Source organism: Xiphophorus maculatus, chromosome 4 (assembly GCF_002775205.1).
Source record: "Xiphophorus maculatus strain JP 163 A chromosome 4, X_maculatus-5.0-male, whole genome shotgun sequence".
NCBI classification, from domain to species: domain Eukaryota; kingdom Metazoa; phylum Chordata; class Actinopteri; order Cyprinodontiformes; family Poeciliidae; genus Xiphophorus; species Xiphophorus maculatus.
Window position 1 is genome coordinate 6878970 of NC_036446.1, and position 25986 is coordinate 6904955.

Below are 25986 nucleotides of genomic sequence, written 5' to 3' on the forward strand. Positions count from 1 at the left end.
ATGGCACCCAATGTGGGTTACAAGATAAACAGATCTAATTCAGAAGCAAAAATGTAAAATCAATTCAATCAAATAGTCAAATCGTATAGAAAGATTCAAATTAAATTACATACATTTTTAAATGACCGTAGTTGTAATTGAGTTCAGTCAAATTCCGTTTATAAAAGGAGATGGTCAAAGGTTAACTACCTAAGAAAGCTCATTTGATTACATTGAGTTATTGATTTTGCATCGATTCCTCCTCCTAAACAAACATTTGATGACTGTAGGAAGTGGTGACAGTCTCTTTTAACATGGGAAATCTAGAGTAGAACATCACTGGAATGAAGAGGAAGCAACAGACAGCACGAACAGACTGATTCAGGACAACTTTCTATATTGGAAGAAATATGGTTGTCCCATGTGTCCACAAAACTTATTTCTCTCTCTTGGTCATCTAGTCTATCAGTAACCTCTCTCACCAACTCCAATATGCACCGCTGTGATGATGCTTGGATTGCAACTTTGGGAACCGGGCTTCCTATCTTCTTTAACCACAAACCTGTAAAGTTAATCAATGTTGACCAAAGGGAGAGGAGCTAACTCTGAATGCCCATCCACGTCAATCTAACGTAAGAGTTAACAAACACATTTAGTATTCATAGGGTGATGAAGATTAAATAAATCTAAATGCTAATTTTTAAGTCATTTGACTATGGAATATAGTTTTTGGGTTTATTCACTGTTTCTGTGCTTTGTTATATAATTTAGTGTTATGTAATGTGCTGTTTTTCATATGCAGAAATGTTTGACTATTTTTTGAGTAACTCAAATGCATAAATGTTGGCCACATATGGTTTTCCAGCTGAATGATTGGGGATTTAGATAACTGCAACATGTTGAAGTGTTCTTGGGTGAGATGCTGATTCCCTCTGTCTTTCACACCACACTCACTTTTATTGTCCTAATTACACTCATTCACTGCTTGGTTCTATGTTATGTCACTTTTGACAAAAAGCATTGACTGACAAATTGCAGTGTAATATACTGTAATACAGTTTTAAAATGCATTAGTATAATCCTTTAGCAGTTCAAATGTAAAGTGTCAGTGGGTGACAACATACAGGTGCATCTCAGTAAATCAGAATATAATCCAAAAAAAAATGCATTTCTTAGAGCTACTCTTTAATCTTTCAGGTTTCCAGTAATAATAAATGATGACAGAGTAACAGACAAGACACAAACAGTCTTGGTTCCATGTTCTACTGTCTAAAGAAATGAAAAGAAATGGGAAAGATATTGACATCAATTGGTTGAGTTTGTGGCAAAATCAATACAAATGTAGAATAAAGGCCTTTATATTTATTTCTTTAAAGTGATTATTGATCACATCTTGTTAATAATAGCTCAAAATCATATCTCATTTCAACTCATGAGTTTTAGGTATTGTTAGATGACTACTTTTTTTTTTAATGATATTCCAATTTAGGTTGTATGGGAAGGTTTTGCAGCTTTAGATTCTGGCATGAAGTACAGATAAGGTGCAGAACTGGACTCTGTCAACATACTATGGAGAACTGTAATTTATTCAGAAGAAAGAAGCACAACAATATGCATAAAATGTCTTGACACTTGTTAGCATTTTATCCTTTGAAATTTTACTTGTTCTTTTGGGTTTTCAGACTTAATGCGAGCAAGCACAGTGGTGCCAAGGTCTGTCTAAATATAACTGCACATGACAACACGTTGGAACAGTAGATACCCTTTTACTTTGAAGAATTCCAATTACTGTCAGCGTCCTCTGTACATGCATGCATATGTGTGTGTGGTATATAAATGAGACTGACATGATTTTCAGTTCTTAATGTATGTTTATATGCATTGTCTTTGTCTGGGACTTTCCTGTAAACTGTCATCTAAGCACTTAAAAACTGCTGTCTTCTCTCAATAAGTGGCTATGTAATGTGGATAGAAAAGTTTCAATACTTTAACTCAAGGTGGCATATATTTTGTCCATAAAGAAATGCAAGAGAAGGAGCAATTTTTTTCACAATTTGAGGTTTGTTGTAACAACAAAACGTAGTGTATTTTATTAGGATTTTCACATCTAGAGAGTGAAATCTTTTCCCGTTCTACTCCGGAAAACATCTAAAGCTCAGTATGATCAGATATTCATTCATTAGAGATTCTCAGTTGTTTTTAGCTCTGGATTTTGACCGAGCCTTTTTAGCACTTGAATATGTTTGGGTCTAAACCATTCCTGTAAGTTCAGGATCATCGTCCTGTTGGAAAGTGAACCTCCACCACAATATCCAATGTTTAGTGTCATCCATCTTCCCATCAATTCTAGTTAGCTTCTGTAACTAGGTATTGCTAGAACACTGTGGGGAGGATTTTCCCCACAGTGGAATCATGCAGGTGGCATGATGCAGCCACCATCGTATTAGACTGTGGGTATAGTGTGTTTTGTGTGTGCAGTCAGCGTTTTGCAAGTAAGCCAAAAAGTTGCACCCCATCATGGATTGTGGCAAATTGCAAATGGGGCTCTGGATGGTTCTCTGATTAATTCTGTTCTTGCCCAGCTGTCACTTTAGGTGAATTGCTATGTCTTGGTGGTTTGTAGTTTTTTCATACTCTTTCTAATATTTAATTATTTATTTAAAAATTCTCTGTGAATGGTTGTTCAAACTTTGGATATTGTTTGCCATTTCTTTTATTCTGCCTGAAAATTCTGAACAACTTTGTACATGTTTTAGTTTTATAAGTTGTGTAATTTCTTTAATCTAGTTTCACATGTAGTTACAGTTTTGATTACCAATAATTTGGCTTACATTAATCATGATTCATCATCAGTTTTGGCCTTTTCAATTCTGACCTAATTTTTTTATTATGATTTATTTTTGTTGTATGTTTATTCCTGGCTATGTCCTTCCTGTTCTGGCCCGTCTTTTCTCATTTTTATGTTCTTCGATGCATAACATGCCACAACAAGCCACAGCAAGCATTTTCTGCTCTGTTTACAAGACGAGAATAAAAGCTTATTTGCTTCTATCCCCCAACCTCTGCTTGAGCTTGAATTAGGGTCCTCATCCCTCAGCCACACTGCTCAGTGACAGTGTGATTCTGTACAGCAGCAATTCAATGGAAACCCCTGAGTTATTTACTTCAGCACACCATGAATGAACTAAAAAAATCAATACACATCAGCCGCACAACAAGGAGGGGGAAAAATGCAATTGCAATCTTCATCCTTGCTATATTTTAGTAGAGATATATTTATTACTTATCTCTTATTTATGTGGCATGGCTCCTCGGTTTTTATCTTAAATTATGGTTTGTTCCTAATATAAATTTTCAACAATACTGTTTATTGTCTAGTTGAAAATGAGATCAATGAGCCAGTGTACAATGCAGAACTGTATATATTGCAGTCTGTTTGGTACACATAATTTATCATAAATCTTGATTCAATTAACAAGCCAGTAAAGAAGGAAATGTATTTTCTGACACTCAGACAATAGCATTTTTCCTATTGTAATTAACAGTTAACTCTAAATTAACAATGAGTTTTGTTTTATGGTCCAAACCCAAACAGATTCCATGTCCACCAACATTGAATTACAGGATGCAAATAGGGGTTTAGAAGACACACCACGTAAGCCTATAGATTGTTTTTCCACGATTAGACTGTGTACATACATAGTGTTTGCTTTCACTAGACCAGTGAGCATTAGGAAAATAAATAAGGGAAAAATAATTAAGCAGCTGTCAACAGTTTATCCACCGAATGTTAATCAGTGTTTGTCCAGTTTATGTGTGCATGACTGTATTTTCATATACAAAATGTTTACACTTCGTAAAGACAATGTTATATTTAAACAAGAACTTTCAATATGAATGACACAAGTACTCAGTGCAGGACATTTTGGCTCAACTTACACAACAGAACTCTCCAATATCTTTACAAATGAAAAGTTTGAGGTACATACATGCTTGGCTGCTTTGTTATTTAATCTTCATGGTGCTGCTGGTTGGTCATCCGTGTTCTCTAACAAACATCTGATCCATTCACAAAACAGCTGTATCTATCTATACTGAGATGTCACACTATTTATGTTACATCTGAAAGCAATGTTTTTGCACTGGATTTTGTTTAAGGATAACTAAATTCATGCAGCACTTTTCACATTTTGTTTTGTAAAAACAAAAAAAAATGTCTACTTTAATTTTTATGTTCACAATTATGTTAGGATATACTATACTACATGCTACTTTATGTTGGTCAATTACATTAAATTCCGATAAGATACAAAGTACTGTTAAGAGTAAAAAGTAAATTACCATAAATGACATCTCCATCATAAATTCTTTACATCTCTAGCCTTTTCTGGGGGGGTTAAGTCTTCATGTGTGACATTTGTTGATTTAAATAGCAAAATGCATAAACTGCTTATAAACATTGGTTGTAAACCCAGGCAAGCAATGAAAAAAAAAGGAAAACATATAATCTACACTTCAATGTGTGCATTACAGATTGTTCTACATGCATTAGGTTCTGTAAGTGGTTAACATGATTTCAGTAATCTTCATGTATTCCTTTTTGTCTTTCTAAATCAAGGTTTTACTGGGACTTAACCATGTTGCTGCTAATGGTTGGCAACCTCATCATCATCCCCGTGGGCATCACTTTCTTCAAAGACGAGCACACCCCACCCTGGATCGTTTTCAACGTGGTCTCAGATACATTCTTCCTCATGGACCTGGTCCTCAATTTCAGGACGGGCATAGTCAAAGAAGACAACACAGAGATCATCCTGGATCCCCAGCAGATCAAAATCAAGTACTTGAGGAGCTGGTTTGTGGTAGATTTCATATCCTCCATCCCTGTGGACTACATTTTTCTAATAGTGGAGACGCGCATTGACTCGGATTTCTACAAGACAGCACGTGCTTTGCGGATTGTACGCTTTACAAAGATCCTCAGCTTGCTACGACTCCTACGACTGTCTCGACTCATTCGTTACATCCACCAGTGGGAAGAGGTAAGAAAGTTTATCTCTATATGTTAAAACTGCAGTAGGAAATTTTTATAAAAAATATGTCTTGTTATATATTTGTTAAAGCTGTTACTATGAGATGATAGTATGTTATGAGACATAATTTGTGAAAATATCGAGCTCCTCTACCTCCTCCCTGTGGTCCTACTGCCATCTGCAGAAATACACTGCTCCTGGTTAGAAACAACCAATCAGAGCCAGGAGAAAGGTCTTAGCGCGGAGAGTCAGCTCGTCAGCTGCAGCTGTACTAATAGCGGAGAAACAACTTATCTTATGACATGTTTATCCATCGTCATTGATGGCCATGCTAACTAGCCTGAGCATTCAAGCTTGTTCCGTTGTGGGGAACTAGCTGTTGCGTAACAGAGAGGGAGGGTAAGAGTGTGAGCAGCACATATATGATTGACAGTGCTGACTGTGATTGGTTGTTTCTGACCGAGCAATATATTTCTGCAGATGGCAGTAGGACCACAAGCAGAAGGCAGAGATGCTTGATTTTTCACAGATTATGTGTCTCATAGTATACTGTCAGGGAATAATGATCGTTTTAACAAATGTGTAGAAAATATTTTTTTATAAATGTTACCTACTGCAGCTATACGCTTTTTTATTAATTAATTATTGCCCTGGTTTCTTTGGGTTTCTCTGACTATCAAAGCTTAGGCTAGTTACAGTGAGAAACATTACTATAACTATGGTTTGACAAAGGTAGTCAAGATTATGTTTCACTTCCTAAATTTAATTACAATCTACATAGTATTCATATCTTGGGGTGCTACTGCAGGCACTTCTGCTGTGTACCTTCTCCATCTTCCCCCCAGGAGGGAAATATGGATAGAAGCTGCTTCTGATTGCATCCCCCTTGAAAGGAGTGAAGAGACTCTTTTGCTATAAGTGAGTTACCAATAAGTTGATGAAGCTGGGATGTTGATTAGCATTTTACCTCCATGTGGCCATCCAGAGAGCAGTGGGACCACAGACCCCAGAGAGGCAGTGCTGCAGTACAAGCATGATTATAATTGCAGAAATAATTAGAAAAGTTCCCATTGCTCTCTATGGATGGATTGTTGTTTAATCTCTTGGGTAAAGGGTGCAAAGCAAGGTGTCAGAATCCCAGCTTGAAGTCAACAACAATGCACTGAATTACATGATTTTATTTGACATTAAAGGAACTTTTGAAACATCCATCCATCCATTTTCTGTTCACCCTTTGTCCCTAATGGGGTCGGGAGGGTTGCTGGTGCCTATCTCCAGCTACGTTCCAGGCGGGAGGCGGGGTTCACCCTGGACAGGTCGCCAGTCTGTCGCAGGGCAACACAGAGACATACAGGACAAACAACCATTCACACACACACCCCTAGGGAGAATTTAGATAGACCAATTAACCTAACAGTCATGTTTTTGGACTGTGGGAGGAAGCCGGAGTACCCGGAGAGAACCCACGCATGCACAGGGAGAACATGCAAACTCCATGCAGAAAGACCCCGGCCGGGAATCGAACCCAGGACCTTCTTGCTGCAAGGCAACAGTGCTACCAACTGCGCCACTGTGCAGCCTACTTTTGAAACAGTACAAATAAAATAATGTTAGGTCTTATTGGAATTAAACTATTTTAAGGTAGAGAACTCAGTAAAGTCTGGTGGCATATCGCATGTGTTGTGAAACCATGCACAGCGGGAAATGTGATAATTTGTCTTGCTTTTTTTAAATTTCAAAATCAAAGTGGTAAGTTGAGACTTTAGGTTTATTGTCTAAAGATTAGTTCTGGATAATCGGAGTGCAAAAGCCGAATACAGAAGGTATGTTAGCAGCTCTGCAACTGGCCCTGTACATTATTTATTCTGAACAAAGCACTATTTTTAGTAACAAATCACATTGTGTGTCTTCAAGCAAAGAATCAATTTATCACATGATTTCTTCAATCTATTTCAGCAAAGAAATTAATGAAATTACCACCTGCCTCTATTTATATTGTATTTTGTGCTTGAAATTATTTGTAACAACGGTTTAAAACAGACCTTCAATGAAATTAGTGAAATGACTTTATTGTTTTTAATTGAAAAGAGAGAAAAAGGATGTAGTAACGTGCAATAGCATTTTATTTGAAAACCTACAATTTCTATGTAAAGAAATTGACAAATTTGAAACAAAATGAAAAGTAAAAACCATAGTTTTTAAAACCCCTTAGAAATAGGGAACGGAATTTAGCCTGCAACGGAACGCCCGCTTGTCGTTTTTCCATTGTATTTTCCGGGGTTGAGGGTTATGGGGTTACAGCAAATTGTTTCAAGGTTGTTATTATTTACCACTTTAGATAAGCTAATTTTTTCTCACAGCAACCACTTTATTTTTCCCAAACAAAAATTTTAACTTGCAGGTTTTGCATCTTTTTATAGCAGTTGAATCTATTTTGTTTTTTATTAATATTGATAAAATGTTTTGTTGATGGTGTCCACTGGTTTTTTCATTTCTGTTGTGTATTGACTCAAAAACATTGCACTCGTACACTTAAGGTGTGAGATGCCATTCATGAGGACAGAAATTGTGAGAATAAATCAAGTGCTAGAGCTCCTAATAAACTTGTATCTTAGCTAAATTAGCCATCAAGGTACCAAAGCAGGTGAAAGGAACAGAGGGAATTAGTAAAAGGAGGGAACAGGGAAAGAATACATAAAAACAAAAAAAAATCTAAAGCTTATAGCCTGTGCTTTTGTTTGGAAATAATTGATTACCTCTCAGGAGAAATGTTTTGTTTTAGAAACAAGGCTAAAAGGACGTGAGAAGACAAAGGTGAATAATTCATGTTCACACCATAAAAAATACAAGGACATTATAGGACATTGACTGTGCTGCCATGTTCACCTGCAGCCACACAAGAAGGTGAAGGGCCATGTATGTATGTATGGTGTGTGTGTGTGTTTGGGGGGGGGGGGGGGGGGGAGCAAAGGGGGGCCATGTGTGTTGTGTGTATAAGGGTTCTGATGAATGCTGGTCAGGCAGTAATAGTGAAAGGTTTGGCTTGTCTCAGCACCATAACTCTCCACATGCAAACTTACAGAAATGTCATCTGTCACTCCTGAATAGATTATCGCCAACATCACACAACCTGCCTGACTTTTTCCCTTTTCCTGTTAATGCTGCAGACAAACACTCATCGGCAACATCCAAGATCCAGATAAGATGGTCTGATTTGGACATCATTTACAGCAAAGATTGTGTGCAGTACCATTCAAGAGTATTCATACCCTTAGTATAACTTTTTTCACATTATGTGGAAAAGTGATAAATTTGAAACAAAATGAAAAAGTAAAAACCATACTTTTTAAAAGTCCTTAAAATATAGCAATTTGTCATATAGCAACCAGAAGCCCTTCTGCCTTTTTAAGGGGGATATACAGTATGTACTAATAGTATTGCATAATTTTGGGATATGTGTGTGTAAAGGGCCTATATTTTATTCACTCTTCAAACTAACTTATTTAAGCAAAGTTGATATTTTAATTTATTAAAATGTACCTGTAATCATTGCATTAGTTTCTGACATATTTTCGTAACAAGTGTTCCAGTGCTGTTTAGGCTAATCATTTTTGGCTTCACATCCTCACTCAGAGACAAATTGTGCCAGTAGGACCTGCAGCGTGCTGCTCTGACGCGTCATAAATCTGTTCCATAATCCCTTGGGGACAGTTAGCTAACTCACACACGTAGCACTCGGTCACAGACACAAGCAAAATAACATTTCTAGGAGATAAAAGGGTGTTGATTCCCTGTGACGTCCCCGTTAAAAAAGAAAGAGATATTTAAATTTTGTTTTCAAATTTCCAGTACAGACTAATAATTTGTGATCTTCTGCAAAGCTGACTTTCAATACATTAACTCTTCACGTAGGTTTGCATACATACATGTTGCGTTGTGTTTGTTTGCAGGTTTTAGTTGGCTGTGTTGACACTGGCGCTGTAATTGCACGTCCTCTGAATATACTGCACTGTAGCCAAGAGGCTCAGACATGTTGGCACACAACCACCAGCTGATGAAGTGTCCTTCGACCTGAATGTTGATCCCTAAACTGCTCCCTTGAGTCTTCTCAGAAAAGAGCAGTGGGGACTGCAGAGTTATTTCTTCAAATGAATCATCAGCACTTGACGATAGCTCAACAGAAGCTGGTGACGATGAGGATTCTACATTTAACAGAGGGCAGTTAGAAATCAAGACAAGTCGTCTCTTTCACAGGATCTTAGACTCTCTAAACTTTAGATCTGATGCTTAGTATCCCTCAAGATTTTTGAGCAATTAAAAGGATTTTTAAAGCTGCAGTCCTTACAAATCAATCATCATCTTTACCTTCTTTAATCTGATCACCACTGACACCATCAGTAAAATTTTTTTGCATAAGTAAAGTAACACCCTGATCCCCCGCCAGCTCATGAAATCTTCTTACACGTCCTTTTCTATCACGGCCTCCATAAATTAGCTATGATGGCTGCTGTTCCCTTCCAAACTCTCTAGATGTGAGGGTTTTTCACACCCTGCGAGCTGATAGAACGTTGTTTACAAACAAGGAGGTTTTAGTGGTTGTGGCTACATGCCAGTGATAACACTGTCATGCATAATGGCATTCAGCGTGGTGTGCAGATATTATCAAGCTCTAGCACACCCACAAACACACACACTAAACAGACTGCCATTATGCCTCTCCTCCGTCTCTCTCTTGTCAGCTTCGTCTTGTCACTCTTCATCGGGATAAAAACAAGACTGTGACCGGATATTCTCCTCATTGGTGTTGCTGACTTGGGTGAGATTAGTCATCTCGTTAAATCAGATTTAAGACAATCCACTAATGACTGAGCTCAGAGGGGTTTCCTTGCCCGAAGCCCACAGCACAAACGTTTCGACTGGCCAACTCGGTAAATGTTGCCTTAAGTGAACTTTTAGAAGGGTTTGCGTGACAAGACAAAAGATGGAGGGAAAAAGTGCCGATGGATATGAGAATAGTTGGATTCTAAAAGAGAACAGCACCACACTACAGCCCGTCTCATCATTACAGAGCTTTGTGAGATCAAATATACACTTCCTCCAACGCAAAATTCAAGTTATACCAAATTGTTGTAATAATTAATATCACAAATAAAACAATTATCAGAATTCAGTGGTTTTACTAAAAACCACTGAACATGTCCTTTGACTTTTTTGCTACGTTTTGTCAAACAACAATAATGGGGTGAATGTTTTTAACTGAGACTTCATATGAGAGATCAAACCATTTAGTACATAGTTGAAGAAAACAAATACAAACATTTTTTAAAATAAAAATCTAACAAGTATGGGCTGTGTTTGTATCCAGTTCCCTTTACTCTGATAGGCCTTCATAAAATATATCCAATTGATTGCTTTCAGCAGTCAGTAAATACAGCTTATCTGTGATTGTGAAAAGAAGAGCCTGAAGTAAATGAAGCTAAAATCAAACTCCACTTATGTTAGGTAAGCCTTAATCAGGAAAACAGCAAAGAAGTCTATTTTATCTGTGGAGGAGCTGCAGAGAGCCATAACTCAGGTGGGAGAATATGTTGGTAAGGCAATAGTTTATGTACTCTGCAAAACCCTCCTCCTTCACAATTCTCCTGTATTGAACAGTTGTAGGATTTCTTAATTCTTTGCAGAATAAGCAAAGAACAAAGAAATCCTACAATGAGTTTGAAACTCATTGTGGCAAACTGCAAAGTTTGCCACAATGAGTGGAGGGGACACAACAAACAAACATACAGGGAGGCTGGGAAGGTTTCTTGCAATGGGATAACAATCTTACACAGGCAGCATGAGCTGCAATTGAATTTGATCAAACCTCAAAGACCAGACCTTAAACCAATAGAGGTTTTCAGGTTAGTGAACAACCTGAAAACGGTTGTTTACTAAAGACCCAATCTTCTTGAGATTTATGCATTGTAAAAATAAGAATGATCAAAATTGTCTCTTGTCTCTAGATGAGCAAAGGTGGCAGAGAGAAGACTGGCCACTTTAATTGGTTCTAAAGGTTCTTTAAAGTATATATCTAGGGGAGCTTAATACATGTATTAAATAATAATACATGAGTTTAATTCATGTACCATGATACTTTGTTCCATGCTAGTACATAAAATCTCAATAAAATACATTGTGTGTTGAGATTTCAACATGACACAATCTGAAAAAGTAAAGCTATCAAAACTTTCCACAAGCTCTTTACTTCATGTGTTTGAAGGATAGCTTGTGTAACACCTCCCATTTGTCAGCATCAACATAGTCATTATTGATTGTTGAGATGTGTGGTGCTGCTCACCCAGGTGTCTTTGTGCTTCATCTATGAAGAACCAAACAAAACATTGAAATGCTGCTCTAAAAGTCCACTGTGTCCACAGAGGGAAACTGAAGCGCCTTTCATTTCCGCCCAGTAAGTCCATACAAAAATATTTAAATAAGGAAAATCAGCTAATCAGCTCCCCACTCAGTGACCCATTACCTTAGCCAAGGACTGGTCTTTCACAGATAAGCAAAACAGCAATAATAGACCTAATAGGCTATTATTGAGTTGACAATGAGGCTTTCCAGCTACAGTGACAGCTCCTCAACACTCTGAATGAGCTTTGTATGAATACCCACAATGGACTTGCTTAAAAAAAACCTATTACATCCCGATATGTAATCCAGCGCAAACCCATTGCTGCATCCCTGTTTGGAGTGGAGTCAGTGGGTTTTGTGATTTGAGCCCTCCAGGCCTGTTTAGACAGATGATGGAAGGGTGTTCCCTGTGGTCCATTCCCAGGCCTGCTTCTCATTCTCCACATGTGCCTGGTTCACAGTGACAGAATGCATGAGCGTGGCATTTACAAAGAGGTATTTACAGTTGGAAATCTAACCCCTGACTAAAGTCTGCTCCATGAATCCACCATTACACTGAATGTTTGAAATTAAAATTAAGGCATATATGAGTTTTTGCCGTTCTTTGTCTTCTTCACTCTGAATGCTAGGGATTTTTTACTTTCCTAATTGACCATGTGAGTATAGGAAATGTAGCTAAATATAACATATTCAAATTTCTGTGATTGTTCCTTTTTTTAGACATTACAAGGCAGAAGTTCTAATTCAGATAGGGAGAATATTGTTTTAGAATGTTGAAATGACAAAATAACAGATTGTAATCTATTTGTGAAAGGTCTAACCTTTTGTTCAGGGTATCGTTGCCTAACGGATTTTGTCAATTCTTGCAAGTTTGTGTAATAAACCGATACAAAGAAGTGGAAGGAATCGAATGCATGGTTTTATTAGGTTTTACAAACAGAAATCGGAAAACTGTGCTAGGCATTAGTATTTAGCCACACTGAGAGAAAACTTTGCAGAAATATATTTTGCAGGTCTTTGAGTATATGACCACCAGCGTTGTGCTTTCACAGAGTGATTTTACTTGCCCATCCATGGAAGGCATCTGTGAACAATAAATTTATCACCACAAAACTAAATTGGGTTTAGATCTGAGCTTTTTTCTGAGTCATGCGGTTTGATCTAAACCATTCCATCGATGCTCTGACTGTATATTTATTGTTATTCTGTCCTCCTACCTGAGCCTGATCCTTCCAGCTCCTCCATTTCCATAAGCCTCTTGGCTTCAGTTTAGGCTGACTGTCTTGTTGTGTTTAGTTTTGAGTTGCAGCACACTCTTTAGATGATGGACCAAACAGTGCTTTCTGGAACGACACTATTTGCAACTAACTCTACTCTCCGCAACTTTATATTTGAACTGTCTATTGTGTTTCTTGATCTGTATGATGCTGTTTGTTCACTAATTCTCTACAACAAACACAGAGGACAGAGAACAGATTATTTATACTTCAATTAAATTACACACCGACAGATTCTGGTAAGGCTTCTGAATGCAATTGGTTGCTCTGCATTTTGTGGACTGAATACAAATGCACTCCACACTTTTCAGTTACACAAAATCATACTGTTTCCACTTCACAATTATGCATTATATATTGTGTCTTTCCAAAAGAAGATCATGAAACTGCAGTGCTTCATAATTTTGCTAATTTGACCAGTGGATGGTGCCAAGGTGGCAAGTGGCAAATTAATTTAAGAGTTTGTAAAAATTCATTACTATACTATCATGAGGAACACCTGTGTTTCTTGTAGACTAATATTATCCAGACAATACATATTTATAGGACAATTATGTAAAGATTGTGATAGTTAGCTGTTGTTGAGAAATATTCTAAGTTATTTTCCTTTATATGTAAATGATCAACCAGAAGCACAGAAACAGATGGACATATCCATCCTTATGAACACATTTGTCATTTCAAGCACAAATAATGTGATTGTATTGTCTTAAGTAGCTCATTGTGGAACATCTAGTTGAATACAAAGAGCTGTTCCTAAGATTCAGTTTCAGCCTCCTTGTTGGCTGTAGTCCAAATCTAAATGGAGGGTTCAGTTACGTTTGCAATAAAGTTATCTGATATTAATGAGGGATTTTCAGCAAATAGCTTGGAGTTAGTCTTCAAAGAAAATCTTTGAATAGGTAATTCCATGAATACTTAACCTCGAATAGGCATTAATCCACCTTTGTTTTAGTTATGGCAAACAATGGTTTTAGATAAACCATTAACAAAGATTCTTTTAAACAATGATCTTGTAAGCCCTAATAGAAATAATTTTTGTTTAAGCAAATGTCTCATTTTCATAAGAAAATGTTTTTTTATCTTTTTATAATTAGATTATCACAAACATCTTTTTTTCTCTTTTTTTTTTAAATACTTAAAAACTTGCTTCATTTAGTCAATATTTGTAACTATTATGAGCTCTCATACCAGAGCTCAATACATTCTGCGTGCAGAATGAGCTGAGATAAAAAGAAAAAGAAGAAGCTGAAAAGAAGAAAACATAGTCAGGAGTGCAATGTGTTGATGCAATTTTGGATTTAATAAAAAGCATTGCTGGTTGTAAGAGAAATACAAATGTGCACCAGGCTCTAGACTTCTGATAACTCAGGTACAACGAAACAACATTTAAATACACAAAAATGTACCTAAATAAAAGTCAAAACAAAGAATAGCTATTCAAAATACAGTCAAACATAAGACGTTTTAAAGTTTTGTGGTTTCAGGAAAAAGTAAATAATTTTCTCTGTTCTCTCTTAAAACACTATCCTGACTATCATTTATCATCATTAGCAGAGCAGCCGACACCAGATGTTGTAGCATCCCCTTATATTAACTGTGTCTGGTCAGCCACCATCAGCACCACACGTGGCATATGCAGCTATTCTCACCTGGACCACAATCTTCTCACTCCATCTGTTTGCGATGACTCAGCAGCCGCCTTCATCCACTTTATGCCTGCCTGAGCCTCAGTGCTGCTTCGTTAAGGCAGAGATTAGTTTCTCTTCCTCAGTATTAAATCATCTTTTTTTCTTGTCATGTGAATTTTTCTTCAGTGAGTTATTTAAATTAGAGGTTTGTATAAACACAGGGCAACAGCAGAGATGTAGAAGCTAGGTGTATAAATTGGATCGGTATTTCTTTAATAAACAAATAAATGATTTTGACAATCTTGATTGACTCAAGAACACAATAGCTGTTTTATTTGTCGTATCTTGATAGTATTACACAAAATTACATAGACAGCAGGTTACATAATCCCAGGTGTTTCATTAAACTTTGACAACCCCGCCGCCTCCACACACCACACAACAAAAAACAGAATGAGCCAATCAAACAGCAGCAGAGCCTGTGACGATGCCTAAGCATTTCCTATGTCACAAACTGCTGTGTTGTGTCAGTGCCCTCATCAATCAAAGCTTGCCTGTTTATGCTGGTGCTAATGTTGCTATGCTCGCCCTGTGTTCTTATCAATTAACAGAAAGTAGTCAGCAATCCATCATCATCTATGTGCCGCCATGTTCTTTATTGCATTCTCATGAATACACAAACTGAATGCAGATAAGTGTTGTTGCAGTTGTGTTCACACATAGGTTATGCTTAGCTTTTCCATTTGCAGACCTCTGCAAATGGAAAAGCTTCAAAAAGTCAAACTTTTTTTTTTTTACAAAGAGAGTGTGCCTGATGGATAGGGCAGTATTAGAACTGATTACAGCTGTGAATAGAAACAGAGCTTTCACCTTCCTACAGCGAGACATAGTCTGGGTTACACAGCAGAGATTTGCATAGCATTAGCAGTCTCCGTTTCCATAGGCTTTATTCTTCACATAATGGCTAAATGGTAGAGATCTTTTGAGGGTACAGCTAAAATAGGAAGGTAGAAAGAGTTAGTGTTGAATAGCACTGAGGTATTTCATCTCTCCCCCTAGAATATAATATATTTTAGAAATGGTCTGATTTCTTATTGGTAATTATTGCCAATATATTGACAAGTTAGAGGGAAAACTGCACACCACAAAGAGGCAAAAAGATGCTTGAATATGAAACTTTTAGCCAATTTTAGTACCCAATATTAACTTATATTCACCAACATATGTTATATATAACATAACATATGTGGGTTTTATTACCTTTCAACACTTTGAAAGATTGACCACACAGCTGATTTCACCACTGCCTCTTTGCTTCAGTTAAGCACTCCACAATCCTGTGCTGCATCATTACCACTGTCACGTGACCAAGCAAACACGAGATGTCCAACCTCTACTTCCTCTTCAGAAACAAACAGCAACAAAGGTGGAAATAAATATTGGTTATTAATGTCAGCCTAGTGTTATTTATCAGACCAAAACCGATATGATACAAAATAACTAATATCAGACAATACTAACGTTAGTGCCAATATTTGTTGCAACCCTAATTTTTGCCCTTTTTGTTACCGTTGAATCAAGAACACTGACCTCTGCAGTCTTGGACTAGGAACTACTTGGTCCGAAGGTTCAATGCTGTTTCATTTTTTCCAGTTATGAATAATGGTTCTCACTGTGGTTTACTGGAGTAAACTTCTTGTTGCCAGAGAGGCTCTATGAACAAGATTTCTTGATTCTCCAGGTCTGACAACAATTACACCTGTGTTTGGCTAGTAAAGAAAAAGTACTATTTCAATTAATTAATGGTTTATGCTCACAAACTACGTATAATTATGGTTAAAAACTATTAAATTGGTTTGAGGATCATAAGGTGTAACAGAATTAAAAAAGACACCTTTATAGGGGTGGATACTTCTTACAGCACTCTAAAAAGTATTCAGAAATGAGAGACTTAGTTTAAAACACATGTCCACCTTTTGCCCAAATTCATTTCACCAGAAGTTTTTATGTGGCCCTCTAGACTCAAGAAATATAACCTTTGAGGTAACAGCTGTGGGCTTAAATATTTTTTTTTAACAATTCAGTCATGTTAACTGTATTCTGCTAAATTACATGAATATGTAAAGATGTTCAAAGTTATTTAATTTCAAAAAATTCTCATAGAATGCAGATACATTTATTTATTAATATTTTAACAGTTTGGTAATGGGTAGATTTGTCAAAGTTTCTGTCACAACCGACTGAGCTCCTTTAAGCTTCTGCTGGTCATTTCATCAGTCAAGCTGGCCTCAATCAAGATCCATGCTGGTTTAATGGACAGAAATTTTATCACTTTTTTTTACTGACCCCCCAAAGTGCTATTTATACTGCAAGTGAGACTCTCTCATCCACACTCCCCAAAACACACACATTCACATTTATAGGTGGATACACAGGAAGTGGGAATCAGACTGACAGTCTTTTGATAGTAAGACAACCGCTCTTCCCTTGAGCCATCCCACATGAGCTGTATAAGTGAACTACTAAATGGTATGTAGTGGAACTTACATGCCAGTCAGCCATACATAAAATCATGTTGGATGTCTCCCTTATCAAAGAGTCAAACACAATTTGTAATGCATCAAAAAAATATGATGCTTAAAGCAGACCTTTGCTTTCCTTTTATTTTCTATTTTCAAGCATCACCACCCCTAAAGAAAGAACACATGGCTGAAATCCAGTGATCTGTTATGTTGTCACACACCTCAGCTCTGTCCAATGTCTGTTAATGGTGAGAACTGATGTGTGCCAAATGTCTCCCTAAATTGTGACAGTCCTGTGTGCTTTGATTCAATCCCTCAGCCAGTTAGTCGCACAGACCATCTGTCCTCTCTAAGTTATATTATGAATCTGTGAAAGCGGCTTAACCTTTAATAAGTCAAACAAATTGGCAGTGTTATTACCTCAGTTGGTGACTCAGAAGCATAGTTTGACTTTATTCCCACCTTGCCCTGGTGTGGCCCTTTTAGAAGTCAAACAGACACGGCCGGAAAGCATCTTGGTCATAACTTGAAGCATTTTCTAAGAACGTATAATGGCAACGTATGGAAAGGGAGCCAGAATTAATACAGTAGCGACAAAATCCATCCCCTTGAAATGCCTCTTTAAAACAGCTCTTAGCTCAAGAATTAGTTTAGTATTGGTTTATTAGTTAACATTGTAGGGCTGAAATAACTAATCGCTTTAATTATGATGAATCAATTATGAAAATAATCCTCAACTAATTTAACTATCAATTAGTCATTAACTAGCGCATACAGACTAGCGCACAGACTGATATAGCCATTTCAGAAAATGGCTATTTTCTGAAATAATAACACACTCAGAGCAATAATGAAGCTAAAACTGTTTAAAAATATACATGCTTTGCTTCTGAGAGGAAAAACTTTCTTTTTGTAAATATGTTCTACTCCTTTATACACCTATAGGTTTAGCTTCACCTGACTCAAATTCTGTTAAAAAAATATTCTATTAAGAATATTTTGTTATCCAGTTATTAATCAGTTAATCCAAGAAGTGGTCAATAGCCTTTAACTATATTGATGCAAAAACCACAAAAGGTTGAGCCTTTGACATGTTGATATTAAGAGATATAAAATAGCTGCACATGCATCCTATTCTACAAGCGTGCACGAAAGGAAATCTATGTTATTTCAATTTAGGCAAGATATTTTTCTTATTATTTAAAAGAGGAATTAAATCATGTGTTCATTCACACTTTAAAATGTATTTCTAATACGTTTAAGTGGTTAAATTTAAAAGCTGATAATGTTGCCTATTTTAATTAACGTAAATTTTTCAAGTGCAGGTACAAAAATCAATACTTTTTTGACTTCAAGAAAGGTGTTTTATCAGGAGTAAAAGTTTATGTAATATTTTTGTCATAGATTTAAAAGCAGTGTGTGTTTTTTTTATGACTTCACAAATGAAAAATATATCTGACTCAGGAGAGGGGCACTTCATATTTTATTCATTTACCACTGAGGGAGTTTAACACTTTAATGTTATGGAATTCCATTACAACTCCTTGAGGAATTTAGACATCACACAACACAGCATATTAGATGCATTAACTTATTTATCAAAGTTACAGAAGAGAAAGAGTGAAAAAGTACCTCAGAAAAAGTGCACTTTTTGCATGTACCTTTTTGACAAAAATGTGAAAAATGAGGGCTCTATTTCAAGTGTTCAAGTTTCTGAAAGCACCTCTCAGTTTGTAGTAGACAGAAATAAATGAATGTGATTCAATGTTGCAGCAGAACCCTCACTTAGAAATGCTTTACACAACCACAGTTGCTCGTTCAGATCTGTGGGGATTAAGCTGGAAATAAAAAATAACCAAGACATTAAGGCACGGGCATTAGATTAAACAACTGTTCTGAGAACATTTTCTCCTTCCTTCATGATTATCACCTACCGCCGAGCAACAAAGTGAAGGTGGAATATCCCCTCTCACTCACAAGCCCTTTAAAGGCAGTGAGTGGATTTTAATAAGAAGCAGAGTGGTTAGCGGTGCACACCATGGTCTTCAATGGGATTAAAAGCCTTTGAATGGTCTAGGCCATTAAAGTCTAGAGGTCCTGCAGCGCGTTATGAGCATGTTTATCACAAGGATTAACAAACCCAGCAAAAGCAATCACCCAAGGAGCACAGGCACCTCTACTTGTACTATTATCTGGCTTTGCTGAGCAGCTGATGATAAGAGTGATTCAGCAGCCCTGGAAGGTAAAGCTCTGGTCCCAACTGTACTCTCCACACCTGCAACATCTGCTTCCACTAGCTCATTTCTTGTTGAACAGCTATTTTTTTCTGCAGGTTTACTTACCCGCTGGTTAATTCAAGCATCAGCATCCATCTGCAAACACAGACCTATGGGATTTTATGTTGTGTGTTAAGATGGAAAGAAAAAAAAACTCTTGCTTAATGATGGGTGATACTTTTCAAAAGTATTCCTACCCTATTTTTTTTTCCAAATTATTTTATTTGGATTTTATTTAATAGATCAACTCAAAGTAGAGTATAATTATTATATTAAAAGACAATCATAGTGATTGAATACATTCTAGGATTCTTCCCTTTTCATCATTGCCTAACAGTGGCTGCAGCCTTTAGCCAGAAGGTTGTGTTATCAGATCAGTGTTTCGACCTTAACCCACAGCACTCTCCTGTTGGTGGGTCAGCAGTGATGGGCAGCCACTTCTCACCCTCCTTCTGCTGCCTCACTCGTTCTTCGGAAACAGGAAACAGTATGACACAATTGCAAGTGACCATGTTAATTCTGGAGGATTTAAGAGGGGCATTGACACAAAGCATTTTACAGATTAGATGAAAACAAAGACATTAAAACCCTTGGGTGAGTAAGTTTTGACATTTAACTCAAGAGCAGCCTGGAGAAAAGAATAGCTCTGGTGGGAGAAATTAGTAACAGGACATTTTGGTGATATTGTAGTGATACATTCCACAAACCTGGCCTGAATGGAAGAATGGCAACAAAAAAATGAAAGAAAGCTATACATTTTGTTTGCAGTTTGTTCCAAAGCATGTCAAACTTTAGACCCAAATCTACGGTAATTAAAAATTATACACTCTCTCCACTCAGTCTGAGTTTCATTTATTTGACAAAGAATTATGGGCAAACATTTCCATCTCGAGATGTGCAAAGGCGTTAGAGACATACCCCAGAACGCTGTAACTGCATTTTCAAAGTGTTCGTCCTGGGGAGCAGAAAAACAATACATGTAATATTTTTTAAATCTTTTTGTGCAAAAATCATCTTCAATTAATTTCACAAATCTGCACTGCTTTGTCTCTCACTCAAATTCCCAGTGAAATACAATCAAGGTTGTGGATGTAATATGACAAAATGTGGAAAGGTCCAAGGCGTATGAATACTTGTGCAAGAGATTTTATTTATACTGTGGGAAAAAGAATTGACGGTCACTTCATGCCCTGCTGTTCTATTCTCTTTTAGATCTTCCACATGACCTATGACCTGGCCAGTGCCATGGTGCGGATAGTCAACCTCATTGGTATGATGCTGTTGCTGTGTCACTGGGATGGCTGCCTGCAGTTCCTGGTGCCCATGCTGCAGGACTTCCCAGCTGACTGCTGGGTTTCCAAAAATAAGATGGTGGTAAGTGCTTTTTCTGCACAGACTTGTACGGCCTGTTCAAATCAGATTACACTTCTGTCTTATCTTATTCATCACCTCCAGTAATTACCATACTAAAACCCCTTTAGCTTCCTGGGAAAGACCGCAACGCATATCTGTCATGTTAAACCCAAATTAAATAGGTTTATCGGCTACATTGGTAGACATTTATTGAATTTGCTGATGAGTATATTTTCAGGGGCTCGGGGCCACTTCGTTGAAAAAAGATGTGTTTCTAGAATGCATATTCATAAAAATTGACAGCTTCTATTAATATAAGTTAGCAGAGTAGTGCTTGTCCCTACACTTTATCATTTCCATAATATGCCCTTGAAACTGATTATTGCAAAAATTTTCCTTGCTATAGAGCTTTTTTTCAGTAGTTTTCACCTACTTTTTTTCTTTTTCCCCTCATATAAGCAATGACTGTTACTCTGATTACTTGTCTGGTTCTTGAATTAAAGATGACGAGGCCTCATTGTACTTGTAAATCAACATATATCCTGTTGTAAGTCAGAAAGCAGGGGAAATGGCTCCCTGACTGATAGCTTATCAATACATGTCAATATAAGAGCTATCAGGGCCACCTTTCGGACTTTGTAATGGAATCAAAGACTGCATTAGTGACTATATGACAAAGCATGTGCTCTCTATTAGCTGTTTGCTCTGCCATTCGCTAGTGTCCACATAAAGCAATAATATCTGTTTTAGCCATATTTTTCACTAAAAGGAAAATTGTACAGCTTGTCTATCTAAACAAATCAGTAGGTAAAGTAACATGCTTTTTTTAAGTCAGCTCAGGGAGAATGTTAGAGTGGGATCAGAAAAAAAACAGAGAATCAAAACATCTAAGACTCCCAGTTTAATTCAGGTGCAGGTCACTGAAAAGTGTATTTTGTTTTTAAGTAATACTATTTAGATTAGATAGATTCATCACATACAGAGTGATACAGTAGTTCTTTAAAGCAATACTTCTTAAGCTGCTGTAGTTAAACTCTCTGTACCAGAACAGATGTGACATGGATAGTTACGTCTCTCAAGGTATGATATTCTTGATTCACCATGCCTCACTGCTTTCATGACAGGCTCACTTGTTTCATTGAGTTTGCTTTGCTCATGTTCAAACAGCACAATACGTGCAAGTTGCAAACTTCTTCCCCTGAGATATTTCAGACTTGATCTAATTTTAGCCGTATTTCCATTCATTTGCGCAGATACGCACTCAGGTGAGAGTTGCTGTTCAGGCACTGTGTCATTACTTTACATCAGAGCAGAAAGTACTTTGTATCTTTTTGATTACATTTCATTGGAATAACATACAACTAAATTGCAAATGTTATGTTCATTCGGTTCAATGCTCAAAGACCCTCCTCCTGGTTCTGATTGGTTGTTTTTGGTGACCTCTTTAACAAATATGGAAAAACATTTTTTTTAGTAAAGTTATATACTGCAGCTTGAATAAAATGCAACTACATAGCATTTTTTGAGAAGTCTGGATTGTTTTATGTATATTTTGCACGTTATCTGTGACTGTTGCAAGTAGGGAGAGACCTTTCAGTAAGCTAAAACTAATAATAATAAAAAAATTAAGTAATACTATTTGCTGTATTGTATGCAGACTCTTGCATGCAAAATTCTGCTAAAATATTAGCAGACCATTTTGGCCAGTGGCTTTCATCAGGTTCATCATACTGTACATGTTTTTGTAGCTAAGACCATATATCAGATTTAAGCACATATAATGATTTTGTGTCTATTAAACTATTAGAGATCAATAATAACATGATTTTGAGATACAATCACAATTTATTCCCCTAAAATTTCTGAATATGTTTCCCTGAACTGCTGGAATGCTGATTCAGACTCAGTTCTTTTATTTTTAATTCACAGTTTTAGTGACTGTGATGCTGTATTGCATGGACACTGCCCCTTATGTATTTTAGGTAGGCAATAATAAAATTGCTCTCTGTCTCAGCTTTTCTTCAGTGGAAATGAGTTTGAAAGCAATTTGGACATGTCACCCCCAGGAGAGAGTTGATATTGATTTGCCTTGAACCACCATTGGGATTCTAAGGGAAAAGGGGCAATTTATCTACAAATGAGAAAACTCACAGAGAAATCACATTTTTCTAAATAGCTGACCTACTTTCTCTCATGCAAGCCTGATATGTCTCTCGCTCTTTGTGCCCATTCTCAGGGCTCTGTTTTAGGCTTCTGCCCAAACTTCTGCTGGCTCCAAATGTTTGTATATTGTTAAGTCTGTATTACCCTGCCAGATGCTCCGCACTGAACTAAGATGATTGAAAGTTGCAGCCCCCAAGTGGGCGTATAGCTTTAATGTTAAAACTGACCTTTCATGTGCAATCAATGACAGCATTTCAGACGGGCTAAGCTAAGACATGTTGTAGTGTATTCAACCTAACTCACCTGTCCTGTTCTGTTCCATCTAGAATGACACATGGGGACAGCAGTATTCCTATGCACTCTTCAAAGCTATGAGCCACATGTTATGCATTGGGTACGGCATGTATCCCCCAGTGGGCATGACAGACGTCTGGCTGACCATCCTTAGCATGATTGTGGGCGCTACTTGTTACGCCATGTTTGTGGGGCATGCCACTGCACTCATCCAATCGCTGGACTCATCTCGGCGTCAATACCAGGAGAAGGTCAGTCAAAATCACAAATGTTGCTTTTTTACTTTAGTAATCACAGGTTTCTCTCATCCTTTTGCATTCTTATTACATATTTGGCATTCTTTAAAATGAGCCTGAAGTCAAAGTCAAAGGTCAAAGTTCATGAAGTTAAAGTTACACTTTGTTTACATAAAGTAGGTGTCTACTTTAGTACTCTGTATGAACACCAGAATGCTTGATTTTGTATTTTTTCTACCTTTTAAAGTCCGTCACTACAACACAATATTGATTTGCAGTAAATTGCAAAATAGTCAAAGCCCTTAAATGGTCTCATTTTGTGATGTTACAACTTAAACCTTCTTGATTTTTATTAAGAATTTAAGCCAAAGATAAACACAAAGCAGACCATACTTTTTAAATTGAGAGGCAAAAAAAGTTTTTTGGATTTCTCTGCATTTGTGCACAGTTAATAACTGCCTCATTGACAGATTCTCCCTCCTGACTGCGAACCTCTGCAGTTTCTATTGCTCCAAATACTCCTGTTACCCAACTTGTCTTGACTTACTATTGTGTTGTACTCCTTATATTATCTGATAACGGTTCAAACAGTGCCCCACGAGATTTTCAAAGCTTGGCATATTGTTTCATAACTTAATTAACTTAACAAATCCACAAATCTATTTTTGAACTCTCTTACTAACAGTCACCTGAGGAGTTCAAGCAACAGCTGTATTTATACTAAGACACAGATGTGACCATTTTTTTTACTAATTAGATGACTTCGAGTTCAACGCAACTAGTTGAACTGGATGACAGAGAAAATTCAGATGAATAAGAATACGCACCATTGTTTTTTTATGCAGAAATAAAATTTCAAAATCATAATCATGCGCTTCCTAGGGTTATTTTATTTTGGGGGGGGGGGGTCATTTTTAGACCAAATTTTGGTCTTAAGCTGATAAAATGTGGAGGAGCAACATGTATTAATTTGCAAAGCACTATATGATTTGTGCAAAGGAGTTTAACATGATTTCCATAAAACTGTAAGTTATATTCTCACCTGTTTTGTAGCTTTGTTGTAACCAAACTCAAAAACACAGCCCACCAAACATAAGAAGAACTTAGGGCAAAAGCCAGGGCCAACATTTCGTTGGTGTGAGGCGGTTTTTGTCTAGACAAAAGAAAGTCCTGATGGCTGGCTGTGAAGACCCAAACATGTTCCATGGTGACATGCCCTCTGTAGGCCCAGCATGGGTGATAATGAGCTGAGCTATACGCTCCCTCAATGCACACTGTCTGTGGTGAGGCGCAGACAAGAGAGTGACCTCTAGAGAATGGAGGCAGAGGCTCAAGAAATCTCACCTAAATGAAAGAGGGAGAGTGGGAGTGAAGGAGGGCTGGAAAAAAGAGGCAGGCCGGGGATCACAATAGATGATGTAACAAGTGTGTGGTGGTGGAACTTCAAAAAAAGACAATGTGCACCAGACAAATGCAATCATCACAGTATGAGGATATGTGTTTTTAATTGTCTCAACACCTACAAAACTAAAAACTCCTTAAAGGAAATGAAATAACAACCTTAATGTTCAAAATCAGCAATCATCTTAATCCAATCTAGTATGCATGCCGGCTTGTCTCCTTAGAGTTGCCTTGCTGCCATGTTAACTGAACAGCTGTCTATCTCAGCACCAGTCTGTATATGCGGCTGAACCCAGTGGTTTTCATTCCCAGGATAACCCCCATGCTGAAAAAAACTCATCCATGCTTCTTCACAGTGTATGTCTGCAAAAACATAATTTCTGCAGAATTAATTTTACAAGTCTCAATGTTAGAACACTCAGCTCCACACTGCCATCTCCTGCCTTTTACTGTCCATGTCCACCTTTTGTTGTACTTTGCTGGTGGCCCTTCCTTCAGCTGTGTGTGACAGCAGGCCCTTTTTCTTGTTGCGTCTCCATCTTCTCCATTTAAAGTAGATTGCAATATCAAAGTGCATGTATGGTGCAGAACCATAATATGTAATTGAGTTTGATATGTAAACTCAAAGGTGAAGCATAACCCACCAAAAAAAAACCCCAGCAGGGGATAACACAGACTTGTGCTTCTGTATCAGTGGTATGTTAGGTAAAAAAGATCAAAATTTAACCAGTCGAGGAGGTATCAAAGTGGATCACTAATGAGCCAAGCAAACCATTGCCAATTTTAATGCTTCCTGCTGGCTTTTATGTGACAGGGGTTGTGTATTCATCTGCTGTAAATGAGGCGTAAAAAATTGCACACAAAGCTCTCATGGCTATATGGCCAAGATGAGAGACCATCTGTCCTGCTGGCATGCAGAGGTGATATCCAGGTTACTTTTATAGTTAGATGGGAAAGGTTTCAATGAAACCCCTGTGAGGGACGATTACAAAGAAAATCAGCCTCGTAAAGGTTTCTCACAAGTGCACAGATGGTGGAAAGAAAAGGATGGGGAAAATTTCTCTCTCTCAAAGATAGGGAAACTTATCATTACAGAGCTGAAGTGAATAGAATTCTATTAAAATATAGCACAGAGTGATAAGTGTCTCAGGCTTTCAGCATCAGGCAAGTAGAGTCAAATGAACTATTCTGGATGAGGCAACACGTTATCTATTAAAGAAAGCAGAAAGCCAACACTCGAATATCTGGAAGAAAATGAGGTATGGCCGACACTGAGATGAAAAATCACTTTAATAAATTGATTTTCAAACAGCTAAACAAATAATACTGTCACTATTCCAACAGAGGAGTAATAAAGCATCTACTTTGTGTTTGAAACTCAGTTTCTTACACGTGTATCTTAACTCAATTTAAGTTAGTGCTGAA

General features: G+C 37.2%; 1 protein-coding gene across 1 annotated transcript in view; it reads left to right on the plus strand.

Moving 5' to 3' along the window:
- The window catches only part of LOC102230132 (potassium/sodium hyperpolarization-activated cyclic nucleotide-gated channel 1), a 77061-nt gene that overhangs the window by 18852 nt on the left and 32223 nt on the right, over nt 1-25986 (plus strand). The window contains exons 2-4 of the mRNA XM_023333025.1: nt 4598-5021; nt 20327-20488; nt 22957-23175. Coding sequence (XP_023188793.1) covers nt 4598-5021; nt 20327-20488; nt 22957-23175 — 805 coding nt within the window. The remainder of the gene's footprint in view (nt 1-4597; nt 5022-20326; nt 20489-22956; nt 23176-25986) is intronic.